Source organism: Pleurodeles waltl, chromosome 11, assembly GCF_031143425.1.
Source record: "Pleurodeles waltl isolate 20211129_DDA chromosome 11, aPleWal1.hap1.20221129, whole genome shotgun sequence".
Classification (NCBI taxonomy): Eukaryota; Metazoa; Chordata; class Amphibia; order Caudata; family Salamandridae; genus Pleurodeles; species Pleurodeles waltl.
The window spans coordinates 140,053,920-140,072,294 of record NC_090450.1 but is presented as its reverse complement, the minus strand read 5'-3'; the positions used below and the strand labels follow the sequence as shown (position 1 = coordinate 140,072,294).

General features: G+C 45.6%; 1 protein-coding gene across 3 annotated transcripts in view; it reads right to left on the bottom strand.

Moving 5' to 3' along the window:
• CCNL1 (cyclin L1) overlaps positions 1-18,375 on the bottom strand; it is a 214,846-nt gene that overhangs the window by 69,342 nt on the left and 127,129 nt on the right. For 2 of the 3 annotated variants that reach the window (XM_069213289.1, XM_069213288.1), the window contains exons 7-8: positions 5,569-5,673; positions 5,352-5,493 (exon numbers count right to left, since the gene is read on the bottom strand). In XM_069213289.1, the coding sequence (XP_069069390.1) occupies positions 5,352-5,493; positions 5,569-5,673 (247 nt within the window). The remainder of the gene's footprint in view (positions 1-5,351; positions 5,494-5,568; positions 5,674-18,375) is intronic. The other variant, XM_069213290.1, reaches the window with a different exon arrangement.

Genomic DNA, 18,375 nt, shown 5'->3' with positions numbered 1-18,375 from the left:
GAGGTCATAAGGTTCTGCATCTTTTTTAGAGAGTGTGAGGAGTCTATCCCTACACTTTCCTGTGAACATTTCCCAAAGGAGAGCACCCCAGTGAGATTTGTTCACTTTTCTGGTTTCACAAGCCCTCTCAAAAGCTGTGAACCATTTGGTGATGTCATCACCATCTTCATATTTTGTTACAATCCCTTTGGGGATTTTCAACATGTCAGGAGAATCTCTGATCCTATTTATGTTGCTGCCACCATTGATGGGTCCTAGGCCCATCTCTTGTCTTTCCCTTTCTATGGCTAGGATCTGTTTTTCCAAAGCCAATCTTTTGGCCATCCTGGCTAACTGGATGTCCTCTTCACTGGAGTTATCCTCAGTGATTTCAGAGAGGTTGGACCCTCCTGTGAGGGAGCCAGCATCTCTGACTATTATTTTTGGAGTCAGGGCTTGAGAAGCCCTGTTCTCCCTGGATAGGACTGGTGGAGGGGATTCTTCCTCCAGTTCACTATCATCCTCCTCTGTGTTATCCACAGAGGGGTTGGCTCTATCATACTCTGCCAACAGCTCCTGGAGCTGTGCTTTGGTAGGTCTGGAGCCCATTGTTATTTTTCTTATGTTACAGAGTGACCTTAGCTCTCTCATCTGGAGATGGAGGTAAGGTGTGGTGTCGAGTTCCACCACATTCACATCTGTGCTAGACATTATGCTTCTAAAAGTTGGAATACTTTTTAAGAAACTAAAACTGGTTCTAGAATCTAATTCAAACTTTTACAAACTTTTAAACTCTAAAAGAAATGCTAACAGGGACTAACACAAGGCCCTAGCAGGACTTTAAAGAATTTAGAAAACTTTTCAAATTGCAAAAATCAATTTCTAATGACAATTTTGGAATTTGTCGTGTGATCAGGTATTGGCTGAGTAGTCCAGCAAATGCAAAGTCTTGTACCCCACCGCTGATCCACCAATGTAGGAAGTTGGCTCTGTATGTGCTATTTCAAAGTAAGGAATAGCATGCACAGAGTCCAAGGGTTCCCCTTAGAGGTAAAATAGTGGTAAAAAGAGATAATACTAATGCTCTATTTTGTGGTAGTGTGGTCGAGCAGTAGGCTTATCCAAGGAGTAGTGTTAAGCATTTGTTGTACATACACAGACAATAAATGAGGTACACACACTCTGAGACAAATCCAGCCAATAGGTTTTGTATAGAAAAATATATTTTCTTAGTTTATTTTAAGAACCACAGGTTCAAATTTAACATGTAATATCTTGTTTGAAAGGTATTGCAGGTAAGTACATTAGGAACTTTGAATCATTTCAATTGCATGTATACTTTTCAAGTTATTCACAAATAGCTATTTCAAAAGTGGACACTTAGTGCAATTTTCACAGTTCCTGGGGGAGGTAAGTTTTTGTTAGTTTTACCAGGTAAGTAAGACACTTACAGGGTTCAGTTCTTGGTCCAAGGTAGCCCACCGTTGGGGGTTCAGAGCAACCCCAAAGTTACCACACCAGCAGCTCAGGGCCGGTCAGGTGCAGAGTTCAAAGTGGTGCCCAAAACGCATAGGCTGCAATGGAGAGAAGGGGGTGCCCCGGTTCCAGTCTGTCAGCAGGTAAGTACCCGCGTCTTCGGAGGGCAGACCAGGGGGGTTTTGTAGGGCACCGGGGGGGACACAAGCCCACACAGAAATTTCACCCTCAGCGGCGCGGGGGCGGCCGGGTGCAGTGTTAGAACAAGCGTCGGGTTCGCAATGGAAGTCAATGAGAGATCAAGGGATCTCTTCAGCGCTGCAGGCAGGCAAGGGGGGCTTCCTCGGGGAAACCTCCACTTGGGCAAGGGAGAGGGACTCCTGGGGGTCACTTCTGCAATGAAAGTCCGGTCCTTCAGGTCCTGGGGGCTGCGGGTGCAGGGTCTTTTCCAGGCGCCGGGACTTAGGTTTCAGAGAGTCGCGGTCAGGGGAAGCCTCGGGATTCCCTCTGCAGGCGGCGCTGTGGGGGCTCAGGGGGGACAGGTTTTGGTACTCACAGTCGTAGAGTAGTCCGGGGGTCCTCCCTGAGGTGTTGGTTCTCCACCAGCCGAGTCGGGGTCGCCGGGTGCAGTGTTGCAAGTCTCACGCTTCTTGCGGGGAGATTGCAGGGTTCTTTAAAGCTGCTCCTTTGGATAAAGTTGCAGTCTTTTTGGAGCAGGTCCGCTGTCCTCGGGAGTTTCTTGTCGTCGTCGAAGCAGGGCAGTCCTCAGAGGTCGCTGGTCCCTTTGGAAGGCGTCGCTGGAGCAGAGTTCTTTGGAAGGCAAGAGACAGGCCGGTGAGTTTCTGGAGCCAAGGCAGTTGTTGTCTTCTGGTCTTCCTCTGCAGGGGTTTTCAGCTAGGCAGTCCTTCTTGTTGTTGTTGCAGGAATCTAAATTCTTAGGTTCAGGGAAGCCCTTAAATACTAAATTTAAGGGCGTGTTTAGGTCTGGGGGGTTAGTAGCCAATGGCTACTAGCCCTGAGGGTGGGTACACCCTCTTTGTGCCTCCTCCCAAGGGGAGGGGGTCACATTCCTATCCCTATTGGGGGAATCCTCCTTCTTCAAGATGGAGGATTTCTAAAAGTCAGAGGCACCTCAGCTCAGGACACCTTAGGGGCTGTCCTGACTGGCCAGTGACTCCTCCTTGTTTTTCTCATTATCTCTCCTGGACTTGCCGCCAAAAGTGGGGGCTGGGTCCAGGAGGCGGGCATCTCCACTAGCTGGAGTGCCCTGGGGCATTGTAACACGAAGCTTGAGCCTTTGAAGCTCACTGCTAGGTGTTACAGTTCCTGCAGGGGGGAGGTGTGAAGCACCTCCACCCAGAGCAGGCTTTGTTTCTGTCCTCAGAGAGCACAAAGGCTCTCACCGCATGAGGTCAGACACTCGTCTCTCAGCAGCAGGCTGGCACAGACCAGTCAGTCCTGCACTGAACAATTGGGTAAAATACAGGGGGTATCTCTAAGATGCCCTCTGTGTGCATTTTTTAATAAATCCAACACTGGCATCAGTGTGGGTTTATTATTCTGAGAAGTTTGATACTAAACTTCCCAGTATTCAGTGTAGCCATTATGGAGCTGTGGAGTTCGTTTTTGACAGACTCCCAGCCCATATACTCTTATGGCTACCCTGCACTTACAATGTCTAAGGTTTTGCTTAGACACTGTAGGGGCATAGTGCTCATGCACATATGCCCTCACCTGTGGTATAGTGCACCCTGCCTTAGGGCTGTAAGGCCTACTAGAGGGGTGACTTACCTATGCCACAGGCAGTGGGAGGTTGGCATGGCACCCTGAGGCGAGTGCCATGTCGACTTAGTCATTTTCTCCCCATCAGCACACACAAGCTGGCAAGCAGTGTGTCTGTGCTGAGTGAGGGGTCCCTAGGGTGGCATAAGACATGCTGCAGCCCTTAGAGACCTTCCCTGGCATCAGGGCCCTTGGTACCAGGGGTACCAGTTACAAGGGACTTACCTAGGTGCCAGGGTTGTGCCAATTGTGGAAACAATGGTACATTTTAGGTGAAAGAACACTGGTGCTGGGGCCTGGTTAGCAGGGTCCCAGCACACTTCTCAGTCAAGTCAGCATCAGTATCAGGCAAAAAGTGGGGGGTAACTGCAACAGGGAGCCATTTCTTTACAATGGCCTTCTTTTCTTTTTTGCTTTAGAGTGTATGACCTTCTTAGGTATCTAGTCATGTAAACCCAAGCAGTTAATTTGGTCATGAATAAAATGTTTATTGGTAACTGTTTATTAGTGTAATGATTGCCTTACCCATATTGAACTGCAGGACCCTTGAACTTAGAATGTTTATGGAAAAAACATCTAATAGGAAAGTAGTCTTAAGAAAGCATCTTTAGAGAAGCTTGGTGGGCAGTCTTGAACGGGCGTCTCATAAAGGCACATACAATACTGGTTAAAAACCAAAACGGTTCAGAACAGCCCCCGTAATGCAAGCAACTCCTGGTAAGTGCCTCAGTGGATCACTTTGCATAACTCATGGGACAGTGCCATCACTGCAAAATGTGCAACTTAAAATGGCAAGTCAGCAAGAACTGAGGTGCAGTCCCTATAGTTCTGGATACGTGAAGCCTCCCTGCCTCTAGTGGGATAGTTATGGGTGAATCAAGGGTAAACACTGATTGACCTATGAAAGAAGGGGTGAAGCTGATGCTAGAGAAAGTGTGGGGCCTGCAGATGATTCAGTTGTGGAAAGACATGACTGCTACACATTTGCTGACAGCTGTTGTGGACTAGTCTTGTTAATAAGAAAGTTGCCTCAGCAGCTTTTGCTAACAGATGTCTTCTCGGAAATCGTCAATGATAAGGCTGGCCACATTTTTCAGTTGGAGATAACTCTAGTAAATCAAGATATGGATGCTGATGAAGCATTCCTCAAGGAAGATCTCACATATATTAATACGTTTCTTGAAAAGAAAAGATTTTGAAGTCTTACACTCCTACTGCTTGCTATGAGATACCAGTAATTTTCTCGATGACGGGGCTGGGGAATGAGTAAGCATCTACAGAAAGGTGGCTCAGGCTGCTGAGAATTTTCACCATTTGTCTGCAAATATCTTCAATTCCAAACCTACAAAGAATTCTCTACCATGTTATTAAAGAGAGCTCTATCGCCCCAAGTTCGCAGAGAGATTGAGGGTTTCTCCAAGAATTCTGTAAATGAGAGCAGTGTATGGACGAAAATTCCAAACATTAATGTAGGAAAATGTAGACCTATTGTATAGGACTTTGCAGCAACTCTGTACACAGAAATTATGTTTTGCAGTTGGTACAGCAAATAAAGAGCAGACCTCAGAGAGCAATAGTCGGACAATAAATGAAGTGTCTGCAGAGTTGAACTTATTGCTACTGAAAGAAGGACCTTCCCTGCGATATGAAAGGTCATTTGAGACTGGGATAAAGGAACAGCTGGACAAACAGCAGAGTTAGGATTACAATAATATTTCATCACACATTGCTTACTGTGATTGAAGGCCCCATCTATATAGACCCAATTAGAGCATGTCTAGCAAGGAAGAAGGGGGGGAGGTCTGTAAATATTTGAGACTTGAAAGAAACAAAATGTCAGCATTGGGCAATGAGAGACAATACTCTGCTTACTGATCAACCTATTTGGAAGTGCAAGTGCTCAGATAAAGTGGAAAATTAACGTCTGCTGCCCCATCCCTCACCCCCACATTTGTTTGGGTTAAATACACATACATCCTATCATTTGTGGGTTGCTTTATTCAAGCAAAATTAAAGCAGAACGATGTACTTGCAACTGTATTATCATAATAGCAATATTTTTCAATTTTTAATATTAATGAAACCATGCTGAAACTTAAGTAAATCGCCCTTACATGGCTTAGATGCAGGTGAGAAACCACCCATATTCGAAAGGGCTGGTGTTCCATCAGGATTTAATCCTTTTGCTTTCAGTTTGGCTTCCTGAAGGGCGACTTTCCTTCTTTCAACTTCTTTCTCCAACAGTTCATAATTAGGCTGTAAAATAAATTAACAACTGAAACAAGCATACCAATGACATACCAAATATTTGGGCAATTACACAAAACGTACCTTTTTTCTAGTGTAAAGCTTCAGGGTCGTTAAGCAGACTTCTTGAATGTCATCTTCTGTAGCGCCAAAGAGCACAAACCAGTGGGGACGGGTAGGCAGTGCAATCTAAGTGATAAAAACAAAAGAAAATGTTACTTACCCGTAACAGTATTCCAGTGTTGCCATCTTCTTTAGCATCGCATGCACTGTAAAATAGCTAATGAAAGATGTGTGGTAACAGAACATTTTTGCAAATCTCACATTTGTGGCTTCACCACTTTACATGGCCAGCTTTTTCATACTCCAGCTCATTTAATTACTACTAGCCCATTCAGCAGACGCTACAGTACAACTTATTAGTGCAGATAAATACTCCACTTAAATCCAAAGGAGAGGAGGCAAAACAGTCTGTACAAGACTGGAAAAGTAAAGATCTATTAGGGTATGAGAGGAAACCCTTAACATTTTTTAACAGAGCATGAATCAATGAATCATTACCAAAACTATTATACTAATGTGGTATCTATTTTAGAATAATTATATACCAGAGTGATTTCCTGGCAGAAACGGCCTGCACACTATGATCTGCGGAGCTGTGAAGTGGTGCAATGTTTTACTCATACTACAATATTGAATTAAAGAAAACTCACCTAGACATACCTTGCTCCAATAGCACTTTGTATAATGTGCTCCATTTAACATGGTCACACCCACTTTTTGCCTGGTACGTGATGCAATTTTGTCTGAAAGTGCACTGGGTTCCTGCTATCAAGATCCCAAGTGCCAGCTATCTTTCCCTAAAAACGGTACAATTGTTCCCCAATTAGCCATTTATTTGGCACCTCTGTAATCCCTAGAGCAAGTGTACCAAAGAAGGTCCCCAAGGCTATAAAATGTATTGTGCCACCATCGCACATTTAGCTCAGTCAGACTGCCATTGCAGGCTGCATGTGTTGGTGCAGCTAAAAGTGAAAACACAACATGGCAACAGAGCCTGTGTGCCGTGCCCACTAACACTGCATGCAAATAAGTAAGTCACCCTTACTGCAGGCCTTCCAGCCCTAAGACATTGTGCATGATATTGAACGTGTGGGCACATGCGCAAGAGCAGATATGGCCCTGCTACATCTGTTGATTCTTAGACATAGCAAGTGATTAGGAAAGCCATTTTAAGTATGTGTTCTGGACACTTGTCAATACAAGTTCAGGAGCTACATGATGGCTTCACTGAAACTAGGACTGTTGTATCAAACATCTCGTATTAATACACCCTCACTGATTCCAGTGATGGAATTATTAATCCATGCACCCAGAAAGCACCTCAGAGGTGCCCCCTGAAATACCTAACCAGTGCTGGTCGACTAGTTTTAGCCAGCCTGCTACCAACAGACATGTTTCTGACATCCAAGTGTGAAAGCCTCCGCTATTGGAGGTGGTTAGGGGTGTGTTTAACCCATCTCTACCAACAGGATGACCTGCAAATCTGCACTCAAGAAGGGGGCTTCAAAGAGCATACTGCATCTGGCCCCTGGTATGTAGATCTGGCTTCCGTCAGAGGGGATGCCGCCCACCCACCCCCGATCCAGGGATCATTCGGCACATGGACAGGCGGGAAAATTATTAGTGAGAGATATATCCACCCCTCAGGCCAGTTCCACCCCTAAGGTGAGCTGCCCGATGGACACAAAATTTGAAAGCGAGATCATGGTGATGGCAGAACTAGGAAGTCTGGAACAGGGTATGCCCACTTCCCACAGGACCCCAAGGGTAAGCAGCCCAATGGCTCCTATCCTCCACCCCCTTAGCACCCCTAAATTCTGCATTTTGGCGAGCCTCTGGGTAGGAAGTTGGCTCTGTATGTGCTATTTCAAAGTAAGGAATAGCATACACAAAGTCCAAGGGTTCCCCTTAGAGGTAAAATAGTGGTAAAAATAGATAATACTAATGCTCTATTTTGTGGTAGTGTGGTCGAGCAGTAGGCTTATCCAAGGAGTAGTGTTAAGCATTTGTTGTACATACACATAGACAATAAATGAGGTACACACACTCAGAGACAAATCCAGCCAATAGGTTTTTATATAGAAAAATATATTTTCTTAGTTTATTTTAAGAACCACAGGTTCAAATTCTACATGTAATATCTCATTCGAAAGGTATTGCAGGTAAGTACTTTAGGAACTTCAAATCATCAAAATTGCATGTATACTTTTCAAGTTATTCACAAATAGCTGTTTTAAAAGTGGACACTTAGTGCAATTTTCACAGTTCCTAGGGGAGGTAAGTATTTGTTAGTTTTACCAGGTAAGTAAGACACTTACAGGGCTTAGTTCTTGGTCCAAGGTAGCCCACCGTTGGGGGTTCAGAGCAACCCCAAAGTCACCACACCAGCAGCTCAGGGCCGGTCAGGTGCAGAGTTCAAAGTGGTGCCCAAAACGCATAGGCTAGAATGGAGAGAAGGGGGTGCCCCGGTTCCGGTCTGCTTGCAGGTAAGTACCCGCGTCTTCGGAGGGCAGACCAGGGGGGTTTTGTAGGGCACCGGGGGGGACACAAGCCCACACAGAAATTTCACCCTCAGCAGCGCGGGGGCGGCCGGGTGCAGTGTAGAAACAAGCGTCGGGTTTGTAATGGAAGTCAATGGGAGATCTAGGGATCTCTTCAGCGCTGCAGGCAGGCAAGGGGGGGGTTCCTCGGGGAAACCTCCACTTGGGCAAGGGAGAGGGACTCCTGGGGGTCACTCCTCCAGTGAAAGTCCGGTCCTTCAGGTCCTGGGGGCTGCGGGTGCAGGGTCTCTCCCAGGCGTCGGGACTTTAGGTTCAAAGAGTCGCGGTCAGGGGAAGCCTCGGGATTCCCTCTGCAGGCGGCGCTGTGGGGGCTCAGGGGGGACAGGTTTTGGTACTCACAGTATCAGAGTAGTCCTGGGGTCCCTCCTGAGGTGTTGGATCGCCACCAGCCGAGTCGGGGTCGCCGGGTGCAGTGTTGCAAGTCTCACGCTTCTTGCGGGGAGCTTGCAGGGTTCTTTAAAGTTGCTGGAAACAAAGTTGCAGCTTTTCTTGGAGCAGGTCCGCTGTCCTCGGGAGTTTCTTGTCTTTTCGAAGCAGGGGCAGTCCTCAGAGGATGTCGAGGTCGCTGGTCCCTTTGGAAGGCGTCGCTGAAGCAGGATCTTTGGAAGGCAGGAGACAGGCCGGTGAGTTTCTGGAGCCAAGGCAGTTGTCGTCTTCTGGTCTTCCGCTGCAGGGGTTTTCAGCTGGGCAGTCCTTCTTCTTGTAGTTGCAGGCATCTGATTTTCTAGGGTTCAGGGTAGCCCTTAAATACTAAATTTAAGGGCGTGTTTAGGTCTGGGGGGTTAGTAGCCAATGGCTACTAGCCCTGAGGGTGGGTACACCCTCTTTGTGCCTCCTCCCAAGGGGAGGGGGTCACAATCCTAACCCTATTGGGGGAATCCTCCATCTGCAAGATGGAGGATTTCTAAAAGTTAGAGTCACTTCAGCTCAGGACACCTTAGGGGCTGTCCTGACTGGCCAGTGACTCCTCCTTGTTGCTTTCTTTGTCCCCTCCAGCCTTGCCGCCAAAAGTGGGGGCCGTGGCCGGAGGGGGCGGGCAACTCCACTAAGCTGGAGTGCCCTGCTGGGCTGTGACAAAGGGGTGAGCCTTTGAGGCTCACCGCCAGGTGTTACAGCTCCTGCCTGGGGGAGGTGTTAGCATCTCCACCCAGTGCAGGCTTTGTTACTGGCCTCAGAGTGACAAAGGCACTCTCCCCATGGGGCCAGCAACATGTCTCTAGTGTGGCAGGCTGCTGGAACTAGTCAGCCTACACAGACAGTCGGTTAAGTTTCAGGGGGCACCTCTAAGGTGCCCTCTGGGGTGTATTTTGCAATAAAATGTACACTGGCATCAGTGTGCATTTATTGTGCTGAGAAGTTTGATACCAAACTTCCCAGTTTTCAGTGTAGCCATTATGGTGCTGTGGAGTTCGTGTTTGACAGACTCCCAGACCATATACTCTTATATACTCTTATGGCTACCCTGCACTTACAATGTCTAAGGTTTTGTTTAGACACTGTAGGGGTACCATGCTCATGCACTGGTACCCTCACCTATGGTATAGTGCACCCTGCCTTAGGGCTGTAAGGCCTGCTAGAGGGGTGTCTTACCTATACTGCATAGGCAGTGAGAGGCTGGCATGGCACCCTGAGGGGAGTGCCATGTCGACTTACTCGTTTTGTCCCCACTAGCACACACAAGCTGGCAAGCAGTGTGTCTGTGCTGAGTGAGAGGTCTCCAGGGTGGCATAAGACATGCTGCAGCCCTTAGAGACCTTCCTTGGCATCAGGGCCCTTGGTACTAGAAGTACCAGTTACAAGGGACTTATCTGGATGCCAGGGTCTGCCAATTGTGGATACAAAAGTACAGGTTAGGGAAAGAACACTGGTGCTGGGGCCTGGTTAGCAGGCCTCAGCACACTTTCAATTGTAAACATAGCATCAGCAAAGGCAAAAAGTCAGGGGGCAACCATGCCAAGGAGGCATTTCCTTACACTCTGGCATCAGAAAATCAGAACCTACCAATCTAAAGAACACTCCAGAGACACAAAAGCAAGAACTGAAGACCAGTGACTGACTCATTGCCAAACCTGCCAGCCTGCCTGTTGACTTCAACAGCTGCAAAAAAGATGCCTCGTCCTGCAGCTGCTTGCGCCTCCAAACGCCAGGGAGGGCTGCCAGACTTCAACCCAGAACCAGGAACTCCAGTGGAGTAGCAGAGCTACTTCCCTGCATCTTGCAGGCACCCCCAAGGAACAGGTGTCTGAACCGCCAAAACCCAACTCCAGACAGTACCACTGCATCCATGCCTTCTAGCTAAAGTTTAAGTCGCCCAAAGGTGCCAGCATGGTCCCCAGACCGCCCACAGATGAAGTCCATTATGGGTCTCTCCACTGCGAACTCTACGCCGATGTCTGTAGCCTCTTTGTGCAGACCACGCTCTACCGCCTCCGATGATGGAAACCCAATGGGTCCACTGCACCTCAGCACCTGGCCACCCCAGACCAAGAAGAGGACCAAAGGTGTTCCCATGTCCTCAAGCCTCGTCGGACCTCGGCCTACTTACTGATTTAGTCATACTGGACCCCAAAGTCCACACCTGCAGCCTCTCTGCAAACACCCTCCCATTCCCCACACCCCCACCTCCAACCTCCTCCAGTAACACCAACCCTGACAGTCCCCTGCACCTCAGTGTCCCGGCCAGAGGAGAAGAGGACCACAGGTATCCTCATGTCCCTGAGCATCACAAGAACTGAACCCTCTTGTTGGCTCACCTTACCTGGAGCACCTTTCTGAATGGACCAATCCCTACTGATTTTAAAGGGGGCACCCAACGCTGAAATGCACCACAGGACCCAGACCACCACCAGTGCAGTCAAAGGTGAACTGGTGGTGTGGCCTAGGACCCTGCTCCACACTCACCCTAAGTCTGGAAGATTGGTCTCATAAGTTACTTTGGAGTACCTGTTTGCAATACATGTTTTCTCTCCCATAGGGTAACATTGCAGCTTCAGAAAGTTGTACTAAGTATCAACTTTTTAAACCTGTAAAGATTTTTCTTCCAAAAAATACATACCTGATCATATGGATTATATGCCCAAATATTTATAAATATACTGGTTATTTTTATAAATTAGTGAGATCTCCTTACTGAGTCGTGTGCATCATTTATTGCCTGTGTGCCTATAGTAAAAGTCTAATACTCCTCTCTGATCAGCCTAAGGCTGCTTGATCACACTACCACTAAGAGCACCTTGGTACTGCTAGAGCAAGACCCTGTTCAGTTACAGGGGTAACACCTGTACTATTTGTACAGTATACCTCATTTTGGTATACTATATAAAGAGCCAGCGTCCTACGCACTTTACCAAGACTTCACTACAAATATTTCTTTGCTAGAAACCAAGAACTTGGACTATATCAAAATGCAAAATATCGAAAGATGAAAACGTTTCCCTAAGGATAAAGAAATAGTCAATTAAATGTTCGAGTACTGAGATTACAGATTCCCTTAAGGAAAACTCTGAGTTCATGCCTTGTTGCTGCTCCTTCATGTGAGCGGCATACACTATTTAGGGCTGATACGAGTGGCTACTAAGGCTTCCCCATAGGATGGCTGGTGGAAAGAACCCGGTATTTTGTAGGCAGTAGCTCTTTTCATGAGTTCACAGATTTATCGTTTTAACTTTCTATTTTAAGATTACTTGATTATCAAAGAATTGAAACTGGATCTTGTTTATATTGGTCTTATGGGGAAATTGTGATAGTGACTATTTTTAATTCTGAAAACGTGGGAATTGAAATTGTTAAAAGGGGGGGGGGGGGGGGGGGGGGGAAGGAAGAGAGGTAGGATGCCCTCAATGCTATGCTTTTGAGATATCCCTAGAAAACAGATACGATCTTGACAATGTCAGACAACCACCATCGTAGTCTGGAATAATTCATTTCCCTCCACGCAGAACTGAAGTTTTATCAATATAAACTTGATAAATTCTCAACAAGTGGGAAATGCACAGCTATAGTAACCTTAAGTATAACGGTGACTAAAATCCTTTGGCAGTACTAAAATATCCATTGCCTACAGGGAACAGACAAATTGTAGCTAAAGGACCATGAATTATTTTGTAATAACATTTTTGCTGCCATGGATCTATGTGGTGCAAAACCCTTGAGGTTTTCTTGAAAGGACTTTTCAAACTTATCAGCGAAATCAGTTGAGACTTTCAATTATTTCTACTAAACAAAAGCCTTCATTACAATATCGTGTGTTTTTTTTCTTTTTGCAGATTCTGAGTACTCTCACCTTTTTGAACATATGAACAAACAGCTTTTTTTGGTTGTCCTCAAAGGCTGTTTGGCACTCCTACCCTATCCCCCTAAGCTGTACAATGTAACACATTCAAGTTCTTTTTAGATTATGAATTTGAACAGAAGCAGCTAGTTATTATTCCTCTAGCATAGTATTGTAGAATCCCTAAAACCTGCAAGCCAGATTCCAGAGGTGGGGGAAGAGGTGGACTCTGGTACGAGGTCTCTCAACACTGGACTTGTTCCTAACTTTGTGCTATTTTGTACAAGCTACAGAACAAGACCTGATGCCTCAAATCTTTGCAGAATTCCTTAGTTGGTTGTATCAGTTATTTACATCTCAAACCCTGCTGGAATCAGCTAGGAAAGGTTTTTAGATTAGGAATATCAAATTATGTAACAGATTATAGATTTCCATAACTGTTACAATTTAAGGTAAACTTAAAGGTTTCATACAAAGGCATGCAGTAATCGGACATTTTCTGCGGATGTCCCAACTGCCTTCTGTTTCTGAGCCTCAATTAGAGTGTTTGTAAATAGTTTTCCAAACATTGGGCGTCACCCACTCCCTCAGCAGAATAAACACAAAGGAGAGCTCTCCAATGCCACCACAACGATTTCTGTCCAGTTAAAAAAAAAAAAAAAAAAAAAAACACCTTCCAGCACGTGGGGCCATTAATTATTTTTAACGATGGACCCTTAGTAACAGGATGCCCTTCAAGCCATGGCAGCATGGTGGACCTGCTATTATGGTTTCATTTCCCTCAAAGCATCTCCTACCTTAAATGGAGAAGCTGCTTTGAGGGAAAAATGGCCATCAACAATTAGGAAGAGCAGCTGAAATGGCAGAAGTAATGCATCAACTGCACCAACCATACGTCGGGAAGTCTGCCAACCTATAACTAACTCCTCAAGTGATTTAGCAAAACAAACTGTTTTTAGGTTGAGAACACAAAAGCTTGCGACTGTGGGCTTTAACCACTTTGACTAGTTCCTGGGCTTGCCTTTAAAAAAATCTCTCAATGTCATTACTACATGCTTCCCGTTTGCCCCGCCTTGAGGCTGCTTTGTTACACCTTGCAGACCAACCCGGTTACATGGATTACTGCACGATTGTCGATATGCTTTACTGTGAGCAAACATTTTGTTTAGCTTCTCCCATTCACGCTCCATGTTGCTTTTAAGTGTTACACAGAGCAAACTATCAGCAGTATAGGAGCACTTTGCATGACTACCAGTTACTTCACATTATTTCTTCCGTTTCTCCTTCGCACTCTATGGCGGCCATGGCGCTTGATTGTACTTTCCTATAAATTAACTTTACTTTTTATGACTATGTAGCCCACATTAAATATGCTTGTTACACAATGGACAATTATATACTTTCTCCCAATGCAACTCTCTTGCTTTTTTTTTTTTATCTTACTCAGTATTCATAATATGTGGCAGCAGTGCTTTATTTGTAAATAATCACATGCCAGTGCCTAATTTTTTCCTTTGCAGCATGCGGCTGCAGCAGGACAATGTGAATACTGAGGCATTATTCTAAAGCCTTCTCAGGCATTTTTGATATATGTACAGCCACTTTTAACCCCCTTTAGCTTGCAGTGCTCAATTCGTAATTACAGTCTAATGCCAACGTTTATTTCTAAAAAGGGCTTTTATTGGGTTCATATGACTTTTGTATGCTTCATTTATCTCTCGTTATTGCAATTATGACTGATTCTGGCCAATTTAACATCCAATTACAATATGACTGTTTGAAAACAGTTGATATGTTTGGGTGACCTTTCTAGTTTACTTCTCTTGTGACTCCTCTGTGGGAATTGTACTAGTAAGTCAGCAACTCTGATGGTGGGGTGGTGAAAGTAGTAGTCTATTGGAATACGCATGGCAGATTTAAATTAGGATGCTTAATGGCAACATTTCCATTTTTTGCTGCAGATAGAGGAAGAAGGTAAATGGAAGTGCTTTACTTATATGTAAGACACTCGAATTATGTAGCAGGAAAAGACCAAATTATGAGGCAGGGGTAACCAATTTATGTGGCAAGAAAAGTCCAGTTATGAGTTTAACACCAATAGCTCTAACTCAAGCAGATGCAAGACCTATTGCTTTGCAAATGCTTGTTAGTCTGGTGACTAAGCTGGAAGCAGAACCTAGGGTTCCTTATTCCAAGCTCAGCAATTAAGACACTAGACTGTCTCGGTAGAAAACACAAGCAAGTAGATCCTCATGTTATTATCAAATGGTTGTTATATGTGAGCTTTCTTTCACCAGGGTCTTGGTCTACAGTCAATGTGTCTGGACAATGGTTAACTTACTCCTTAAGCCTCCATCTGTTTGTAATCACAACATAGCTAGCTAAAAGATCAAATACATTTTACAAGTAGATATTTACCCACACCCAGTTCCCAATAAACTCACTTAATTGCTCACAAATTACTACAAATGTTTAACACTCCTATACCAGAAGGTAAGCAAAAGATAAGCATCAGCCAAAAAACATAATGTAAAACATTGGATTACTCAGAATGTATCAATGCTCGTTTGTCCTCTACCACCTATTTTCCATTTGGAAAACAAACCAAAGCGAAACTTCGTAAATACATAGATTTGTATGTTTTACTCATTCTCAACTGAGGGAAACTTTTATCATGTGATTGACGAGGTGTCTGAAAAACATTTAAGTCAGAGTGCTCAGTACTCTGCACTAGACCTGGCATTTTCAAGGACAAAAAGTGGGCCTCTCAATTTGGAGCAGACCCTTTTATGCTACAAAATAACCAGTATTTAAGTTTTTGGGTAGGCGAAGAATTAACACCATCAACTATATCATGTGCTTCAATTATCTCAGTTTGCACTGCTGAAGATACACAACTTTAGGTCACCAATGCTCTCTGGAAAGTAATTTCACACTACAATCCACGACTGTGTGAAGGGGAATACTCCTATCACCCGCAGAACTTTTCTTGACCCAAAAAAATGCCCTATGCTGTGATTTCAGTGCTTCATGTTCACCCTTTCCATCTCATGAATCAACTTCGATCACTTACGAATTGGTAAGAACTGTACATAAATACAAATGTACATACACAGAACGCCCCGCCTACATGTCTCCGATGTTGAGACTGAAGAATACTGTTGTGATTATATGATTCTGGATCAGGATGACGCCTCAAGTAACTGAACCAGATGATACTGATAATGTTTACATCATTGGTTGGACCTGGTACCTAGTTTAATTGTGGGCAATTAAGAGGGTGATTTGATAACAGTGGCGGCAATGTAACAGTCCAAAGCCCTCTTGAATACGTGTGCCAGCTAGGCTTTCTAAAGGTCATTACTCTGTCTGCCTCAGAACAGGGCGAAGATCGTTTCAGTGACTTTGGCCATGAGATGTGAGGGAAGACCAGCACCTGTGATTTCTAACAGTTGAAATCTGCTCAAATGATACATCTGTAATTGTTTAACCCATTCGCTGCCAGGCCTTTTCCCTCTCAGGTGCCAGGCCATTTCTTTTGGCTATTTGGGGCAGTTCATGCTTAGACCCTCAACTTTTTGTCCACATAAGCTACCCATGCCAAATGTGCATCCTTTTTCCCCCCCAATATCCTAGGGATTCTAGCGGTACCCAGACTTTGTGGGTTCCCCTGAAGGAGACCAAGAAATTAGCCAAAAATACAGCAAAAATGTCAATTAAAAAAAAAGGAAAAAAGGGCTGTTGAAGGCGGCTTGTGGTTTTTCCCTGAAAATGGCATCTTCCCACCATTCAGGAACAGGCAGACTTGAATCAGAAAACCACATTTTTCAACACAACTTTGGCATTTTATAGGGACATACCCCATTTTTACTATTTTTTGTGCTTTTGCCTCCTTTCGGTTAGTGACAGAAATTGGTTTCATACCCATGCTAGATCCCAGAGAGCTAAACATTTCGAAAAAGTGGACAAAATTCTGAAATTAGCAAGGTGTTGAGTTTTTGGTCCATGACTCAGTAGCCATATAGGGAAACCTACGAACCCAAACATTTCTGAAAACTAGACACCCAATGGGAGTCCAGGGAGGTGTGACACTTGCGTGGATCCCCCAGTGTTTTCTTACCCAGAATCCTCAGCAAACCTCAAATTTAGCTTAAAAATAAATAATGAAAATGTCACTTACCCAGTGTACATCTGTTCGTGGCATCAGTCGCTGTAGATTCGCATGTTTTGCAATAGCTCGCCATCTGGTGTTGGGCCGGAGTGTTACAAGTTGTTTTTCTTCGAAGAAGTCTTTCGAGTCACGGGACCGAGTGACTCCTCCTTTTGTCTCCATTGCGCATGGGCGTCGACTCCATCTTAGATTGTTTTTCCCCGCAGAGGGTGAGGTAGGAGTTGAATTATAGTAATAGTGCCCATGCAATGGAGAGACTAAGTATGTACCTATTTAAGGTTGAGATGATACATATACAAATAGTTGAAGGTAACTTCCAAACTGCTACAGGCTCCCGGGGAGGCGGGTGGGCACATGCGAATCTACAGCGACTGATGCCACGAACAGATGTACACTGGGTGTAAGGAAATGCCTCCTTGGCATGGTTGCCCCCTGACTTTTTGCCTTTGCTGATGCTATGTTTACAATTGAAAGTGTGCTGAGGCCTGCTAACCAGGCCCCAGCACCAGTGTTCTTTCCCTAACCTGTACTTTTGTATCCACAATTGGCAGACCCTGGCATCCAGATAAGTCCCTTGTAACTGGTACTTCTAGTACCAAGGGCCCTGATGCCAAGGAAGGTCTCTAAGGGCTGCAGCATGTCTTATGCCACCCTGGAGACCTCTCACTCAGCACAGACACACTGCTTGCCAGCTTGTGTGTGCTAGTGAGGACAAAACGAGTAAGTCGACATGGCACTCCCCTCAGGGTGCCATGCCAGCCTCTCACTGCCTATGCAGTATAGGTAAGACACCCCTCTAGCAGGCCTTACAGCCCTAAGGCAGGGTGCACTATACCATAGGTGAGGGTACCAGTGCATGAGCATGGTACCCCTACAGTGTCTAAACAAAACCTTAGACATTGTAAGTGCAGGGTAGCCATAAGAGTATATGGTCTGGGAGTTTGTCAAACACGAACTCCACAGCACCATAATGGCTACACTGAAAACTGGGAAGTTTGGTATCAAACTTCTCAGCACAATAAATGCACACTGATGCCAGTGTACATTTTATTGTAAAATACACCACAGAGGGCACCTTAGAGGTGCCCCCTGAAACTTAACCGACTGTCTGTGTAGGCTGACTAGTTCCAGCAGCCTGCCACACCAGAGATATGTTGCTGGCCCCATGGGGAGAGTGCCTTTGTCACTCTGAGGCCAGTAACAAAGCCTGCACTGGGTGGAGATGCTAACACCTCCCCCAGGCAGGAGCTGTGACACCTGGCGGTGAGCCTCAAAGGCTCACCCCTTTGTCACAGCCCAGCAGGGCACTCCAGCTTAGTGGAGTTGCCCGCCCCCTCCGGCCACGGCCCCCACTTTTGGCGGCAAGGCTGGAGGGAACAAAGAAAGCAACAAGGAGGAGTCACTGGCCAGTCAGGACAGCCCCTAAGGTGTCCTGAGCTGAAGTGACTCTAACTTTTAGAAATCCTCCATCTTGCAGATGGAGGATTCCCCCAATAGGGTTAGGATTGTGACCCCCTCCCCTTGGGAGGAGGCACAAAGAGGGTGTACCCACCCTCAGGGCTAGTAGCCATTGGCTACTAACCCCCCAGACCTAAACACGCCCTTAAATTTAGTATTTAAGGGCTACCCTGAACCCTAGAAAATCAGATTCCTGCAACTACAAGAAGAAGGACTGCCTAGCTGAAAACCCCTGCAGAGGAAGACCAGAAGACGACAACTGCCTTGGCCCCAGAAACTCACCGGCCTGTCTCCTGCCTTCCAAAGATCCTGCTCCAGCGACGCCTTCCAAAGGGACCAGCGACCTCGACATCCTCTGAGGACTGCCC